Below are 17637 nucleotides of genomic sequence, written 5' to 3'. Positions count from 1 at the left end.
CAACAGCACGATCTGCACCCCCCTTGGCCTGCCGATACCTGTCAATGACCTCAGGAGACCTTCAAGCCAAAGTGGCCTGATAGGCCTCCTTCTTCAGTCTGACAGCATCTCTTGCCGCTACGACAGGCACCGGAGACCTTGCAACCACAGCTCCAAGCAGCCGCATCAACAATGGAGGCGGAGAACATGGTCCACTCGGACTCAATGTCCCCAGCCTCCTCCGGGATATGGGAGAAGCTCTCCCGGAGGTGTGAGTTGAAGACCCTACTGACAGAGGGCTCCGCAAGACGTTCCCAACAGACCCTCACAATGCGCCTGGGTATGCCAAGTCTGTCAGGCTTCCTCCTCCGCCAGCGGATCCAACTCACCACCAGGTGGTGATCAGTTGGCAGCTCTGCCCCTCTCTTCACCTGAGTGTCCAAGACACGCGGCCGGAGGTCAAGATGACACGACAACAAAGTCGATCATTGACCTCCGGCCTAGGGTGTCCTGCTGCCACGTGCACTGATGGACACCCTTGTGCTTGAACATGGTGTTCGTTATGCCCACGTGGGCGTTGAAATCCCCCAGTAGAACAACAGAGTCCCCGGTCGGTGCACTATCCAGTACCCCTCCCCAGGACTCCAAGAAGGCTGGGTAGGCCGACACAGCAGTCGCAGTGACACACACCTGTCCCCCACCCGAAGGCGAAAGGACACGACCCTCTCATCTACCGTAGTGAACTCCGACACATGGCGGCTGAACTGAGGGGCTATAAGCAAGCCCATACCAGCCCTCCGCCTCTCCCCGCGGGCCACACCAGAGAAGTGGAGCGTCCAGCCCCTCTCGAGGAGATGGGTTCCAGAGCCCAAACTGTGCGTGGAAGTGAGGCCGACTATATCTAGTCGAGGTTTCCTCAACTCAACCTCCCGCACAAGCTCAGGCTCTTTCCCCTCCAGCGAGGTGAAGTTCCATGTCCCCCGAGTTAGATCTGATCTCATCTTTTCTGAGGCCCCTACTCTCGACTGCCGCCCAGATCTCTCTGTACCAGCCCCTCCAGCTGTTGATCAAGCTCGAGATAACTTCAGCCATTATGTCCTCTAAAAGCTCAACTTGTGTCCTAGACCCTATTCCAAGCAGACTCCTCAAAGACATTCTCCCCCTAATTATAGACCCTATTCTTACTATAATAAATACTTCACTCGAAAGTGGCTATTTTCCACAGTCCTTCAAACATGCAGTCATTAAACCTATTCTGAAAAAGCCTAATCTAGATCCAGAGCTATTGGTAAACTACAGAACTATTTCAAATCTTCCCTTCGTCTCTAAAATCCTTGAAAAAGTTGTAGTAAAACAGCTTTGTCGCCACCTGCAGGACAATAACTCATTTGAAGTTTTCCAGTCAGGGTTCAGAGCCCACCACAGCACTGAAACTAAACTAGTTAAAGTCACAAATGAATTGTTATTAGCCGCTGACGATGGACTGGTCTCAATCCTGGTTCTGTTGGACCTCAGCGCAGCGTTTGACACCATTGACCACAACATTCTACTGCAGAGGTTAGAATGTGATGTAGGTGTCAGAGGAACAGCCCTCAGCTGGTTTAAATCCTATTTATCTGATAGGTACCAATTTGTTAATGTAAACCAGAGCTCCTCACCATGCTCTAAAGTAATTTACGGTGTGCCACAAAGTTTGGTACTCGTTCCAATTCTGTTTACTCTTTATATGCTGCCATTAGGCAACATTATCAGAAAGCATGGCATTAACTTCCACTGCTATGCAGATGACACTCAGCTGTATTTATCAATGAAACCTGATCAGAGCGATCAAGTAGACAGACTTAGTGCTTGTGTGAAGGATATAAAAACCTGGATGACACTTAACTACCTGCTTCTTAACCCTGAAAAAACCGAGGTCATTGTGCTTGGCCCTAAGCATCTACGAGACACTCTATCTGAGCAGATAGTCACACTGGACAATGTTAGCGTAGCCTCTAGTTCTACTGTTAGAAATCTTGGAGTCTTATTTGACCTGGAGCTCTCATTTAAAGCCCATATAAATCAAGCTTGTAAAACAGCCTATTTCCATTTGCGCAACATAGCCAAAATCAGAAGAATCCTGCCTAAAAGTGATGCTGAAAAACGTATCCATGCATTTGTAACGACTAGATTAGACTACTGTAACTCCCTGCTCGCAGCGTGTCCTAAAAGCTCCATAAAAAGCTTTCAACTGGTTCAAAATGCAGCAGCAAGATTACTAACAGGAACTAAAAGAAGAGAGCACATTACGCCAGTGCTGAAGTCTCTTCACTGGCTCCCCGTCGAGTTTAGAATCAAATTTAAAATTCTACTCCTGACCTACAAAGCCATAAATGACATGGCCCCATCCTACCTCAAAGATGCTATAGTACCATATCATCCAAACAGAGCTCTTCGCTCTCAGAATGCCGGCCTTCTGGTGGTTCCAAGAGTCTCTAAAAGTACTGTAGGAGGTAGAGCGTTTAGCTACCAAGCGCCTGTGTTATGGAATCAGCTCCTGACCCATGTTAAATATGCTGACACAGTCTCTTCATTTAAGTCCAGGCTTAAAACGTTCCTCTTCGAAATCGCTTATGGTCAGACTAGTTAGGAACAGAAACATAAACCCACAGATTTTGCTAGGCTGCCCTAGGAGCAACTATGCTGGGGGAAGTATGACAGCTTGAGCACTATCCTCTTCTTCTGACTAATTATTCTATCAAACAATATTTATTTTTTAATTCCACTTGCAAACTGTTCACCGCCTTCTTTTTCTCTCTCTCACTCCTGAGGACCTGTGGACCCAGATGCCCCTCTCCTGGTGAAGTGGTCCCTGCCCCGTGTGGACAGTCCCTCATCTGCCTGAACAGTGGGTCCAGCTTGCCTCCGACGGTCCCTCATCTGCCTGAAGAGTGGGTCCAGCTCGACTCCGACGGTCCCTCATCTGCCTGAAGAGTGGGTCCAGCTCGACTCCGACGGTCCCTCATCTGCCTGAAGAGTGGGTCCAGCTCGACTCAGACGATCCCTCATCTGCCTGAAGAGTGGGTCCAGCTCCAGTCTCCTCGTGTCCGTCTGTCCGTCTGTGAGAGTCGGATCTCTCCTTCACCGGAACTCCTCCAGGTTGCTACGCTTTTTTCCCAAAGAGGTTTTTTTTGTAGTTTTTCCTGGCCGAGAAGGAGAGTCTAAGGACAGAGGACCCTGGGACATCGTCCCTCGCCACCACAGACATTGTCTGACTCCATCACCACCACAGACATTGTCTGACTCCATCGCCACCACCGACATTGTTGATTCGGCCCTCAGAGGCGACTATTGTTGTGATTTTGGGCCTTACAAAAATAAATTGATTTCATTTGATTAATGATCCTCCTGCGGGTGGTGGGCCCACGGGAGGGCGGCCCCACGTCCCTCTTTCAGGCTGTGCCCGGCCGGGCCCCGTGGGGAAAGACCCGGCCACCAGCCGCTTGCCGTCGAGCACCCACCCCAGGCCTGGCTCCAGGATGGTGCCCCGGTGACGCCGATCCGGGCGACGTAACTGGCCTTGTTCTTGAACTCATCATAAAGGGCTTCTGAACCGATCTTTGTCTGACCAGTCACCTTCGGTCCTTGGGAGACCCTACCAGGGGCTTGAAGCCCCCGACAACATAGCTCCTGGGATCATTTGGGCGCTCAAACCCCTCCACCACGTTAAGGTGTCAGTTCAAGGAGGGGACCATCTGTACATTTTTGTGTAAATATCTGTGTACATACGAAGACCGAGTTTATTTTTTACCTCATTTTATGAGTAAATTCTTAATTTATGCATGCTTTATTTGACCCCATAGACGTTGCTATTAATATTATTATTCTTTTATTATTCATTGTTTTCAAGTTCCTGTGTTCAATCAGCTGGACCTGCATCTCAGCTTTAAATGTTTGCAGGTCATCTGGATTGTCTGAAATACACTGTTAAGCTTCTTTGATGCATACTCCATTTCCTCCACCCTCTTTCAGCTCCCTTATGTCTCTTTCAAGTTGCTCAAGTCAGTTTGATCTGATTACTGCCCTCACTTCCGTTCTCAGCAATGCCATATGACGCTGCAATTAATTTCACACATCATGAGCGCTTGAGCGGTTTAAAGTCCCCTCTTCTCCTTCCTCCGGCATGATGACGCCGTGCAACTCTTTATATGGGCCAGCAGAACCCATTCCCTCAGTGGGTGAAGAATTGCAGTCCGCAGCATCGGACCCGTTAGCCGTGTTAGCCTCGTTAGCTTGCGAGGTGGGTCATTTTTTAATGGGGCTGTGAGTAGGCAGCTTTGTTTTTCTTGGTCCTGTTGTTTTACCAGGCTTGTGTTTTCCTTGTTCACTCATCTCTTGTTCATCTTTTCTGAGATTAAGTGGGTAAAATGATATTTTTAAAGCTAGTTTCTGCAACAGCGGAGGGAGCACGTGCACTAAGCCCGTTTCCTAAACCAGAAGTCCTCAATTTGCAATTTTTGAATGCTATTTGGAAATGCAATGTGCAATTTGACAATGTAAGTCACAAAGTTGCAATGAAACATTATATAACATTTTGAATTGCACCATATTGCATTGCATTTTGAAATGCATTTTCCAATTTGCAATGTATACATTTTAAATATTAATTTTGAGAATACACTTTGACATTTCAATTCTCATTAATTTTGAAAATACAATTTGTTGTTTGTTTGATTGTTTGATGTTTACCTGTGTTCTTGTTTTGAGTTTCACTCTCTTGTTGTGTTGTTTTCTGTTTTGTGTTCTGTGTTTATTCTAAAATTATTTATTTTAATAAAAAGATTGTATTCTAATAATCAAATCCATCTCATGCTCCAAATGCCCTCTTGTCTTAGTGAACTCATCCCCACTGAGTCTTGACTGACCCCACTCCCCTGTATACATTCACATAATATGACCAGCACTGATCCCTTTTACTGCCCTTATATCTTATCACACAACGGAAGATAAGGCTCACAATGTCCACTGCAAGTCAACAAGCAGATAAAACTGGGTTGGCTTCAGCATTGGCCAATAGTTCGAATAGTAGCCCACAACTAAAGGCCAGCAAAAACACCATAAAAAATCTACTTTGGCGTAAACTGCCCTTATAAGGACGTACAGTTCAATGTGTTGATCTATTAGTTTCACAAACTTGGCAACTCGTTTAACGCACATTTTTGTTAGAGCCAAAGGAATTTTCAGGAGAATATGTTTTGATTTGGCTTGTTTGTGCATCTCTCTCGCTCTCTCTCTTAACTGAAAAAGCCCCTGACTTTTATTGCAGTCTTTTCAGTTGACTGCAGCCCTGGGTGGCAAACTTTACAGACAGGCCAGTGGTTTTGCTTGAAGAGAAGTTCAATTTGTATTTTGGAATCTCCCACAGATTAACTTAACGATGTTGTAGACATAAAGCATTCCAGGCCTCTAGAGGCAAAAATTAATTCATTTATATGCCCTCACCTTTTTCAACTTTTTTCTGTATTTTACTGTTATTGTTTGTTTTAAAGTGAGACTCTGCAGGTGAATAGAAAAAAGAATCTTACATTGAGAGATTTACTCATATAAATGTATGAAAAAAAACAGGATTTTAGAAATCGTATTTATATTTGAATAAAATAAATTCAACCAAAAATGTATGCTTAAAATTCCTATTTTAATCTTTATAATATATATATATATATATATATATATATATATATATATATATATATATATATATATATATATATATATATTTGATGCATTTAAAGAGAATGGCTTATGACTTTACAATACAATACAGTATTAGTAGTAATACAATACAGTAGTAATATAATTTCTGAATGCAAGTTGATTAAATTAAATAATGAAACATCTTTGGGTGCATATTGGACAATTTATTTGTCAGCATGAAGTGCTGAGTTGAGAGAGTAAACTGATAAAAAATATATTGTTTTTCTAGAGTCTCGCTTCAAGCTATTCATACAGAAATACAATTCTTAAAGGATGTGCTTAATCATTAAAGGGTCACTATGTAACTTTTCTGGTGGAAGGTCCGCCACCTGTTCCTTTGCCTATGTGCCACAGCATGGTATTAAACTAATCTATGCCACATTCAATCACTAGTTTTATTGCAAATCAATACATTCATAATCATAAATAAAACGGATTGAAAACCAAAACCCAAAAACATGTATTCTTAGTGTGAACTGTAACTTCTGCTGCAAATCTTGCTTGCCTCCATGTTTACTGTCATACTGAAAAACATTCTACAAGAAAAGCAATAACATCTCAATAAAGATACATGTGCAATGTACATGTCCTTCCAGAAAAGTTATATTGAGCACCTTTAAGGACTCAATATAACACACCCATTGTGTGTTTTTAGGAAATCTCAGCAGCCTCACCAGACAATTACACTCTTTTTACAAAACTATACTATGGTTTTGAATGCATGCATGACTTCACTAGTTATCAGGAGCAGAAGCAAGAAACTGAACAGTCAAACCAGTAAAAAAACAAAACAATTGCTTAATTCCAGTTTTATTATTTGTATTATTTTATAAAAGAAATCACAATCGGCCATTAGAAACATGTGCAATATATTATATTCCCCATATAAAAAGATATAGATTGTCACTCACACATTATAAATCATAAAAAATCATACATTTTTGAATACCTGTGAATGTTTGTTATTTTAAATCACAAGACTGTAATTTGCACACTAAATTGAGCTCGTACAAATTTTCATTGTAGGAAGATGGGAATATTGTAGCAGCATATTGATTGACAAATTAGCATCATGGCCATTGTCAACATGGCACAGACTCAAACAAACTTAACTTAGAAATAAATAAATCTGCTTTTATTCATGTTGTGTCTTGCTTTTAAAATCCTTTTTGTCAGAAGATCTGTAAGAAATCCCAGCAGCTTGACCGATTTGACCATCCATCACAGGTACATTGTCCAGCTGTGAGACTTGAAAAAGCGCCATAAATCGCAGCTTGTTCTTCCAGTTTCAGTCAGCTTACTGTTTGCACTTGAGCACTCCCCTTCCCGTTGCGTATTTCATTTGCTCAGTTGAGCTGCGAGGGGAATGTGATAGACGGTTCAGTGCAGTGCCATGGAAGCATAAAGGAAAGTAAATTGCACGATAGGTATAAGTCAGGCAGCAGCTGAGGGAGTTGTTTGATGGGAAGAGTGTTACACAAGAGATCTAAGAAGTGGAACTGAAGACAGACTTTTCATATCAGTAGACATTTTAATTGTACTTGGTACAGTAGGTGCATGTCCTAAGACGTTTTTGCAAAATAATGACTCAATGTAAGCTTAAAAAAAACATGCCAGATTTGACACAATTTGAACCAATAGGGGAAAAAAATACATCTTAAGACTTTCATAATGGATTTTTGTAACTGTAATAAAACACTTAATTTGCATAATTTACTAGAAATCAAACTGGATTGTTTGTGACTATAGTCCTAACAATCAGCTGTGTAACTGTCAGATTGCACATTTGAAGACCTGGTTTTATGGTTAATATATCTGTAAGACTTGGACTTGAAACCAAAAACAGTTGAAAGTCTTCTTTGTTGGCATAAATAAACATAAGTGAAATGATTGGTTCACAGTAGCTTCAGAAATTGTTTCCATTAGTCAACACACTTGTTGAATCATTGGCAGCTTTGACCTCTGTCCCTTCAATTTAAAATGTTAAACTTGCTCTGCTATTGACAGCTTATTGGCAAAAATTCTATGTGTTTGCATTCATTTCTTTTTGCTTTGATTCCATGCGCTTTCCATGTTGTGAAACATAAGCGCAGCTGTATGAGCCAGCACTGCGCAGAAAGCAGGCTGTGTGAGTGACTGTAATGTGTCTTCTCCTTGAAACTGCCTCATTCACCGCAGTGAAGTGCTAATTTTGCGCTGTCCCACTGCAGACAAGTGACTGACCTGCGCAGGAGAAGAGACAAAGAGAGGGCAGAGGAGAGCCCAGTGTGGCTCATGCATACATTTGTGGTGCGTTCCTTTTCTTCATAGCTTCATGCACAAACCAAAGAAAGACACAGTCACAGTCTGTGAATTACACTAAGAATAAATGTAATTTAGCCTATTTAAACTCAAATTATTACTGTTATTTCAGGCAGATATGCGCAATTTTCATTGTTTTAGTTTCGTACTTATGATAATATCTCGGGGCTGTGGATACATTTTTATCTCCCAAGGAGGAAGCATCAGAAAAGGTTGGAGAAGCACCGCTTTCAGCCATAAGATTCATGTGGCAAGTTTGTTGAGCCAATTCCAAACTAATAACGACAAACATTTGGGGATCAAAGGTTGGATATTTCTATCAAAAACAATTAATTTCCAATAGAATTACATGGACCAGTAGCATCAAGTTCTAGAACGTGAACGTAACCTATTACAAGTGAACAAATTATGCTATACATTTAAATATGTCAGACAACAATGTATACAAATAAAACAGTGAATGGTATTACACTGCCATAGTTGTAATAGGCATATAAAGAATAGTTGTACAACCAATTTCAGCATATTTAATAACAGTCTATGCAAGAATGGTAATATCTGGTTGGCATGTTTCATTCAGATCATAATGTTCAGTGTTGCATTGCTCTGTGGGAGCTGACTTCAGAGCTGGACAGAGGAGAACTCGGAAATGACGTTGGAACGTATCGGAGAAGCAGGCGTAAAGAATGGGGTTAGCACAACTCCAGGAATACGACAAAAGAATTACCACTTCAAAAGCTCTGGCGAAGTTTTGCAACAGTCCGACGTGATATAGGGAGCAAAAATTCAATGTGTAAAATGGCAGCCAGCAAATCCCAAAAACTACCACTACAGCAACCACCATTTTTGTGACTTGCCGCTCCAAACAATTACTTTCTTGATTTGAAGTTGCGCGAAGACGCTGCAATCTGAAGGTCCAAATCAGCGCCGTGTAGGAAGCTGTCATGATTGTGAATGGCAACCCAAACCCCATCACGAATGTGTAAGAAAGTACGCCGAGCCACCACGCGTCTGAAGCTAATTCCGGTATGCACAATCCTTGCTCAGCTGTAAAATGCAGCGCCATTGGCAAAATGGTAAGAAGCGAGAAGAACCACAAAATTGCCGAAACCATCTTGGCAAAACGCGGCGTCCTCCAGCGTGCAAATCGTAGTGGATTTGAAAGCGCCATGTACCGATCGACGCTCATCACAGTAAGGCAGAAGACGCTTGTGAACTGGTTGATGCCATCCAACACCATGACAACCTTGCAAGCAATATCCCCAAACAGCCAGGCGTTTTTAAAGTTTTGGCTCGAAATGAAGGGTAGTCCCACCATGAAAAGTCCGTCGGCAAGTGCCAGGTTGAAAATGTACACCGTCGTTGAGGAGGACAATTTGTCGAGTTTGAAAATGGCTATGACAACCAAAATGTTCCCAGCCAGGCCCATGATGCAAACAATTAGGTAAAAGATTGCCATGGTGATGCTGAATGTGCTGTAGTTCCCCCCAACAAAAACATTATCATTGAGAAAGGTTTGATTGAAGTTGGCATCAGGCAAAATTGAGACATCCATTTTTTGCCTAAGTAATGTCAAAAAGCCAGTTGGATTAAACTTTAATTCCACACCCTTGCCTTGATATAAGAAAAATCTTTGCTTCGCAAACTCTTCCATCCACCTAAAAAAGTTTCAAGCAGTAGACTATCGGGAGTTCGGATCTCTGTTCACTTTGCGGAGAGGAAAAATCCAGCAGACTGGCTTCTGCCTAACCACTTGTCTCTCGGTGGGGGCTGTTTTATTTCTCTTTTCCCCTTGGTTGTGTGTGAGCTGTACAAGGAGTGTGGGACCCCCTCTGCTCCTCCTTGTTTATCAGTCTCTTGAGAATGGCTTGACACACGCCCCTCAAGACCCCGCCTCCCCAACACCACCACCAAAAGTCCCTTTGTTTCCAAGTTAAACATCAGGCCCCATCTGCTGCAATACTTTTGTTTCCATAACTTACTCTTGCCCTTTGCTATCTGTTTTTTACCAATAACTCCTCACTGTTGCCCTTTTTTAGGCTTCAGTATAGTAACTTGGTTTGTAAAAACAAAACAATAAGCCTCAAAAAGTAACCTCTTGAAGTCTTGATTTGAGAATTTGTATTAAACAATGTTTATTTAATTGATTCTTTATTTATTTTTATTTTATTTATTTGGTCGGGACAGTGCATGTTGATGAACATACATGAAATACATGCTGTAAACAAGCCGGATTGTAGCCATTGTCTAATTTTCAGCTGTTTGTCCGGTATTCACTCTCACAACATACCGTCATTCATACACCAGTATTCTATTGAACATGTTTGGTGGTTGGAAACCAGAGCACCCGGAGGAAACCTTCGCATACAGGAGACAATGCAAACGCCACACAGAAAGGCCCCTAATCACCCAGGAATTGAACCAGGACCTTCTTGCTGTGAAGCAAGAGCGCTAACCACTCAGGTTACTAAAAATACCTGGCAAAACACACTGCTGTGTGATGGATGGCATCATCTGCTTGTCTCCATTGAGATATCAAAGTTTAATGCCATACAGTTTAACCTTCTACTCAAAGCAATATAATCTCCATAGAGACAATCAGGCTTCCCACCAGAGAAGTAACATTGGGTTATTATTTATATTGTTATTGGCTTGTAAACATGCTCTTGTACCTTAAACAGCCCAGGAGACCTCTGGATCTATACTTTTGACGTCACAAATCTGGGGCATGGTAACGTGCATGGTTTAAATAAAAATAAAAAAGTAAATTGTATGTCCTCTAATTCTGATTCATATTGTAATATGTATGCAATATTCATTTGTTTTTTCAAGCTAACTAGCACTTCTTTGACATTTCACAGCGATTCAGAACGGGGTCACCCGACTGGCTGCTCACTTATCAGGATGGCTCTGTAACACTAGACACCACCCACTTCTTAACTCAAAATCCTCCATTGCTGACAGGTAACAGGACTGCACTGTCTATTTTCTTGGGTCTAGTTTTTTAACCGTTGACATGGAATGGTTATTGCTTTGGGGGTCTTCCATCCTGTCTATTATTCGTTCTGATTCCCAGTAAATCCTGAGGAAAAAAGTAAAATAACAACGAGTTGACGGAATGTTCAATGGCACGCATCTGAGGTGATTGTGTTAGTTCAGAAAATTCAGTCATTATATTGCTAAAAGAATAGTACACACAGTTGTGACAAGTGTAAATAATAGCAAATAAGATATCAAATATGAAAGAAAGAAAGAAATGATCTGATGAAGGCTAAATGAATTTGCCAAAACATAATCTAAAATTTGAAAATTAAATAAATAAACGTTTTTTAAATCAGCAACAGATTTCTGTGCAGTTTTTTCATGTTTGAAGATGCTGCTTTATTTTAGGAAAAAAAATATAACAATATTTTAACAATGATTTTCCTCAAAATAACACCTTATTAAAAGGTTCAAATTAAAACCTTAAAATAATAAGCACGTCAAATAATGCAGTCCAATAATTTGAATTGCTAAACTTGTCAAAAGTACTTACGTTTTAGATCTAACTTCTAGCTTCTAGTTCTGAGTGGTGTAAACTCATAAGTAAATGCAAATGTAAAACTAAGATAGCTGTTTATTGTTGTTTTTGTTTTAACCATATACAGGTTAAAATTACCATACATAGTGGTTTTGGCTACTAGTTCATATGACGCCCTCTTTGCAAGGATAATGTACACTTTTTGCATTCAAATTCAGAAAAGTAAATCTCCAAAAACCAGAAAGTGCATTATTAAAACGTTATTATGCTAATTGTTGTTAGCTTTACCATGATGGCAAAACTCCATTCTGGCTTTTGAAAGTTGTACAAAGTACTTATAATCTCATTCCAGTGAATAATATGTGAGAAAGCGAGGTATAAGTTTGAACCACTGCAAACTGTGTAAAGTAAACAAAGTAACTAAGTAAACGAAGACGATAAGAATTGGGTATAGTGCCTTTAACAATATTAATCATGTCAATCATGTTTGAGTAATCCTGTATTGTTCTGCATTTAAGGCTTGAGTGTTCTGAAAGTATCTGTTTACACCTACCCACATCCCTGTACTTAGTTGTAATTGTTGTAAAATTACAACCTGAGTCATACAGTTAAAAAAATATATTTTGCTGCTTGCTATAGTCAAATGTCATACAGGATTCATCTGCTCTGCAGTTTTGAACAGGAAATCAACTTCTATTACTTAGCTGTTTTAGATCAATATTTCAGTTTACAATCAATAAAATGTTAAATTGTAATATGTATGTTGTAGTTTAATAAAAAAAATACAAGAAACAGTCAAAAGTACAATATACCCTGTTTAAGGTTTGAAGTTAGGTTGAAAGACATCAGACAGAGTAAAGGTTTCTGGGAAGCGGCTGCATTGTTCAAGATTAAAGACGTAGGTGCAGTGACCCCTGTCCTGGTGCCATTAAGACACGCATTGCTGGAATACCCTAAGAACTTCCCTTCAAAACACCTTCCAAGGGTCCACTCATCTGTTCCCTTTTGTTCAAGCAACAAGACAAAACAATCTATCAGCATTTTCACACACCACATATTCCCTCACTAGCAGATTGTATTATTGTTTCCAATTAGGCGGAAAAAGCCTTGTAGGCTTTTGGAAGACTCACTTCGACGTCTGTTCTGTTCCAGTCACTGTATAAACATAATTTCATTTTATGGGGATACACAGGTTGTATTTCACAGAGCAAGCAGAGTGGAGGAACGGTGTAAATCCTGCAATAAAAAATATTGATAATGCAATGAATTAAAATGAAAAGTAGTTAGTAGTGGTCTAAGATTTTAAAATATCAGATATGAATCTCTGTTTGTCTTCGCTATCATTCTCCCAAATTTGCGTAAACCAAGTTAGCTGTTAGCTTTACTATATTTAACTTTATATTTTATATATTTACATTTAATTTTTTTTATTTAAATTTTCTTAAAAAAAAAACATCTGTCCATCTATCCATACATCTTCTTCCTCTTATCCAGGAATGGGTCGCGGGGGCAGCGGCCTAAGCAGGGACATCCAGACGTCCCTCACCCCAGACACTCACTCCAGCTCTTCCAGGGGGATCCGGAGGTATTCTCAGGCCACCCGAGCAACTAGAGCTGGGTTTCGATCCGGGGGCTAATGTTATTAAAAATGAAAAATGTATTTGAACCGTTTCCTTCACTTCATGACTGTGTAGAGAAGCAACATATTAAAACTAGTATTATGTCAATATTAAACAGCAAATCTTACAAGTATTGGTAGTTACTGATGGCTGGAATACTGATGAAAAGGTTAAGGGTGATGTGGTTTAAGTGACGTTCCCATGGGGTGGTGTGTGACAAGAAGAAGTCGCGGACACTGTTCTGTACTTTTCGAAGATGTTTAATACAGATAACAGCATCAGATAACAGGACAGCAGAAAACAGCGCCCTGGGTCCGCTGGTGATCAGGAAGACGAACCTCGTCTCTGGGCGTATCTCGCCTTTATATACTGAAAACGCACAAAGACCGATAAACAATATCTGACAGGTATGACCCTATCCATGTACCAACGGATTAGCCAATGAGAGAACAAGATGTAAAGGTATCCTTATTTGGGTAGCACCAGGGGAGAAGTTACAGAAATGAGATCATGCGCTTACACAGATGTACACAAGGCATCTCAAGGCCTCGCAGCCAATGGAGACATCTCCCATTCGGTAGTTAATCAGATGTGGGCCCCTTACATTCCGTGGAATAGACATTTTGGTAGAAACACACATATTCCTAAAAGCCAGTCTCAGAATGAGGCCTAACTTTGCATGGACCTAGTTTTAATACACTTCAAGGGTCAATCTACCTTCAAGAAAGATAATTCAGGACAATAAATGGAGGACATCATTGAGGTGACTACATCTGCAACAGTGGATTCCTACTGGGACACTAACCAGTGCATTATTATTATGCTTGAAAATAATTAAGAATTCACCCAAAAGCGGTTGCTACCAAAAGCATTTTTTATTTCAAAACTGCTCACACACTGCAAGGAATGAAACTGGAAGTATAAAATGTAAACGTTGAGCATTTTTCAATTCAATTAAAAAAAAAAAAATTAAAAATTAAAAAAAATTTAATTATTATTTATTTATTTTTTTGATTAAAAAAAAAGAAAAAATCGATCTTTGGACGTACGAATCGATAATCGGTCATTAATATGCGAATCAATTAAAAATCGGAAAATTGTTTTTTTTTCAACCCAGCTCTATGAGCAACATAGTCCTGAGTCTTCCTCTAGCCTTTTCCAAGTGGGACGTGCCCGGAGCACCTCCCAAGGGAGGCATATGGTACAGATGCCCGAGCCACCTCAGCTGGCTTCTATCAACGTGGAGGAGCAACGGCTCTACTCCGAGGTCCTCCTGTGTGATTGAGCTCCACTATTATCTATTACCTATTATCTAGGGGAGCGCCCAGCCACACTAAGGAGGAAACTAATTTTAACTGCTTATATGTTTGATCTTGTCTTTTCCGTCATTGCCCAAAGCTCATGTCCGTAGATGAGTATAGGAATGTATATAGACCGGTACATCGAGAGCTTTGACATTCGACTCAGCTCCTTCCTCACTACATCATTGTAGACGTTGCACTGATATGCCTGTCAATCTCACACTACTCCACTTGGGGTAAAGACCCACCCTGAGAAAGCAAGCCACCTTTTCCGGTTGAGAATCATCCCCCCGGATTTGGAGGTGCTGATCTTCATCCCAGCTGCTTCACACTCGGCTGCAAACCTGCCTAGGGCATGTTGCAAGTCCAGGTTTGATGGAGCCATAAGGACAACATCATGTTCAAACAGAGATGAGATCTTGTGGCCCAAAATTGGACACCCTCTGACACCTGACTGTGCTTAGAAATTGTGTCTATAAAAACAATGAACAAACCGGTGAAAAAGGCAGAGTCCAACATGCACTGGGGACAGGTCTGGCTTACTGCCATTGGGAACAGGTCTGACTTACTGCAGGCAATGCAATCACACACCCTGCTCCCGTCATGCAGGGACTGGACAGCCCTGAGCAAAGGGCCCCGGACCCAATACTTCCGGAGTACCAAGAAAATATACTACAAGGGACATGGTCGAAAGCCTTTTCCAGATCCACAAAGCATGTGGACTATTTGGGCAAACTCCAATGAACCCCGAAGCACCTGATGGAGAATATAGAGCTGGTGCAGTGTTCCACGGCTTGGAAGAAAACCACACTATTTGACTATTGGTCGCATTTGCTTCTCCAGTAACTTGGAATAGGAGTGTGATCCCTCTGTAGTTGGACCACACCTTCTGGTCCCCCTTCTTGAACAGAATGACCATTACCTCAGTCTACCAATTCAGAGGCACTGTCCCCGACCACAATGTTGCAGGGACATGTCAGCCAACAATATTATTATTCATTATTTGTAAGAATCGTCTAATGTTATGTTGCGTCTGTCATCTATTAATAAATCCTGTCTGCTCATTGTGAACTAAATCGCTGAGGATTTGTTGCATTCTTTTCTTGCATTTTTTCACAAAAAATGTTGATAGATTTACACCTAAATATCTTAGACATTCCATTTGCCATTTAAAAGGATAGGTCTTTCTGATGGATGAAGGGGGTCACCAGAATGAAATAATTTCTGTTTTTCATACATTTAATTTGTATCCAACAAAGACATTAAAATACTAAGCTTATGACCAAAGCTTTAAGCCAAAACCCACCGATCTGAGATTCAAGATTTGGATAGCAAAAGGCATAAAAGTTTTCTTTAATGAAAAGCTTCGATATGTTGAAATAATCCTTTGGCCTCGAGAAACAGGACTTCTGTAGGTACTTACAAATAAGGCGTTATTATAATCAAGAAATAAAACAAAGCACCAACAATTATAACACTCTTACTGAAATCTTTATCGAAGCATATAATTGGAACTTTCAAGGGGAATAATATCTCAAGTATATGGATGTATCAATGACATGGACAGCCAATCCACTAAATATATAATAAGTAAATGGGTAGGACGGAGATTTTGATTTGATGGATGAGGAGTGGGAAGAAATATGTACATCACAGTAGAGGACCACAAAGTCCCATGTTTGGAGGGAATTTTGTTGGAAGAAATAACACCATGTCAAAGTGCACATTATTCACAGGGAGGGGCCAAATGCTGGAGAAACTGTGGTTACCGGGAGGCAGATCAATACCATGTGTTTTGGGACTGCCCTGTTGCACAGAAATATGCTTAATCCGTTTTGACATCGCTTAATCCGTTTTTCACTGTCGCCCTCAGAGGCAACTGTTGTCATGATTTTGGGCGTTACAAAAGTAAATTGAATTGAAATACTGGGCACAAATTAACAAAGCAATACAGACTACTTTTGTCTCCGCTATTCCACACTTTGGAACAATGTATTTAGGCCTCAAAACTCCCGCCATGAACATAATGGATAGCTATCTATGGAGCATACTTTTGGCCGCAGGGAAGAAGGCAATAACAAAAAAGTGGATGATGCAGGCTGCCCCGACGATCATAACTGACACACGCACCATGGAAAAAATAACTGCCGGACTCAACTTGAAAATGGACAAATTGGGATTCATTTTTCCTGCCATAAGATGCGTTAACCCCTTTTTCCATTAGATGCTACCTCACTATCTGCGAACCCTTATTCTTTACATATTCTGAGTTCCATATGGTACCCAGCCCTGCTTTAAAAGAAAAAAAAGAAAAGAAAAAAAAAAGAAAAAAGAATATATATATATATATATATATATATATATATATATATATATATATATATATAATATTTTTATTCGTTCTGTTGTTGTGTGTTCAAAAATAATAATTAGGAAGAAAAAAATTGTATCCAGACGTTGGACATGTTTTTTGAAGAAAATGTATCACATTGGGTATGGACATTTCTGATTTGGTCAAATATAATAGAACATCTTCTGTGTAGCAGGTAATTTTATGTTCTGTCCCAGTGATTGTAACATCGTGAATTGTTTTTGATTGTCTAATATATTGGGCCAAGGGTTCCAGGTACAAAGCGAGTTGGGAATGGCTGGTCAGGCAACCACCAGGGAGTGATATCACTTTCTATGCTGAAATCATGGACCTGATTGTAAACCACTCTGAGGGAACCCTAATTTGTGGTGGCGATTGGAATCTTTGCATTCAGCCTGCATTGGACATGTCAAGCTCAGGAGGCACTAGAGGAACGATAAATAAGAAATTCCGTATCTTATTGAAGAACATAGGATTGACTGATATATAGAGGAAAATTAACCCTAGGGCACCCTACTTTTTTTTCTCAAGAAGGGGGCTCTAAAATCACTGAAGCAGATATAGGCACAAAAGACCCAAGTGATTATGCTCCTATCTACATTTCTTCAGATTTGGAGGAAAGACAAAAAAACACATCCTGCTTAATGACCCTTTGTTAAAAATATGCTGGGGAAATGTATCCGCCCATCCTTTGGGATGCTTCCAAAGCAGTCTTGAGAGGACAAATTATAGCCATAATGTCAGAATACAAAATGAATGTACAAAAAACGGAAATGATTTAATTCTGGCATCCCCTCTGACTTTTAGAAAGAC

General features: G+C 40.5%; 1 protein-coding gene across 1 annotated transcript; it reads right to left on the bottom strand.

Annotated features, from left to right (window-relative positions):
• Window positions 1-8551: 8551 nt before the first annotated feature.
• On the bottom strand, window positions 8552-9780 carry LOC140369090 (somatostatin receptor type 5). The gene has a single exon (XM_072456333.1). It carries the CDS (start codon window positions 9665-9667, stop codon window positions 8552-8554), a length of 1116 nt encoding a protein of 371 aa, XP_072312434.1. The 5' UTR covers window positions 9668-9780.
• Window positions 9781-17637: the final 7857 nt, after the last annotated feature.

This window comes from Eucyclogobius newberryi, unplaced genomic scaffold, assembly GCF_026437365.1.
Source record: "Eucyclogobius newberryi isolate DKJ021-1_F unplaced genomic scaffold, fEucNew1.0.hap1 SCAF_20, whole genome shotgun sequence".
Lineage (NCBI taxonomy): Eukaryota > Metazoa > Chordata > Actinopteri > Gobiiformes > Gobiidae > Eucyclogobius > Eucyclogobius newberryi.
The sequence above is the reverse complement of the archived record's forward strand: the minus strand, read 5'-3'. Positions and strand labels throughout refer to the sequence as shown.

What these genes read in the sequence shown, in the direction of transcription:
- LOC140369090 (XM_072456333.1), bottom strand. Translation starts at nt 9,667, where the DNA reads ATGGAAGAGTTTGCGAAGCAAAGATTTTTCTTATATCAAGGCAAGGGT.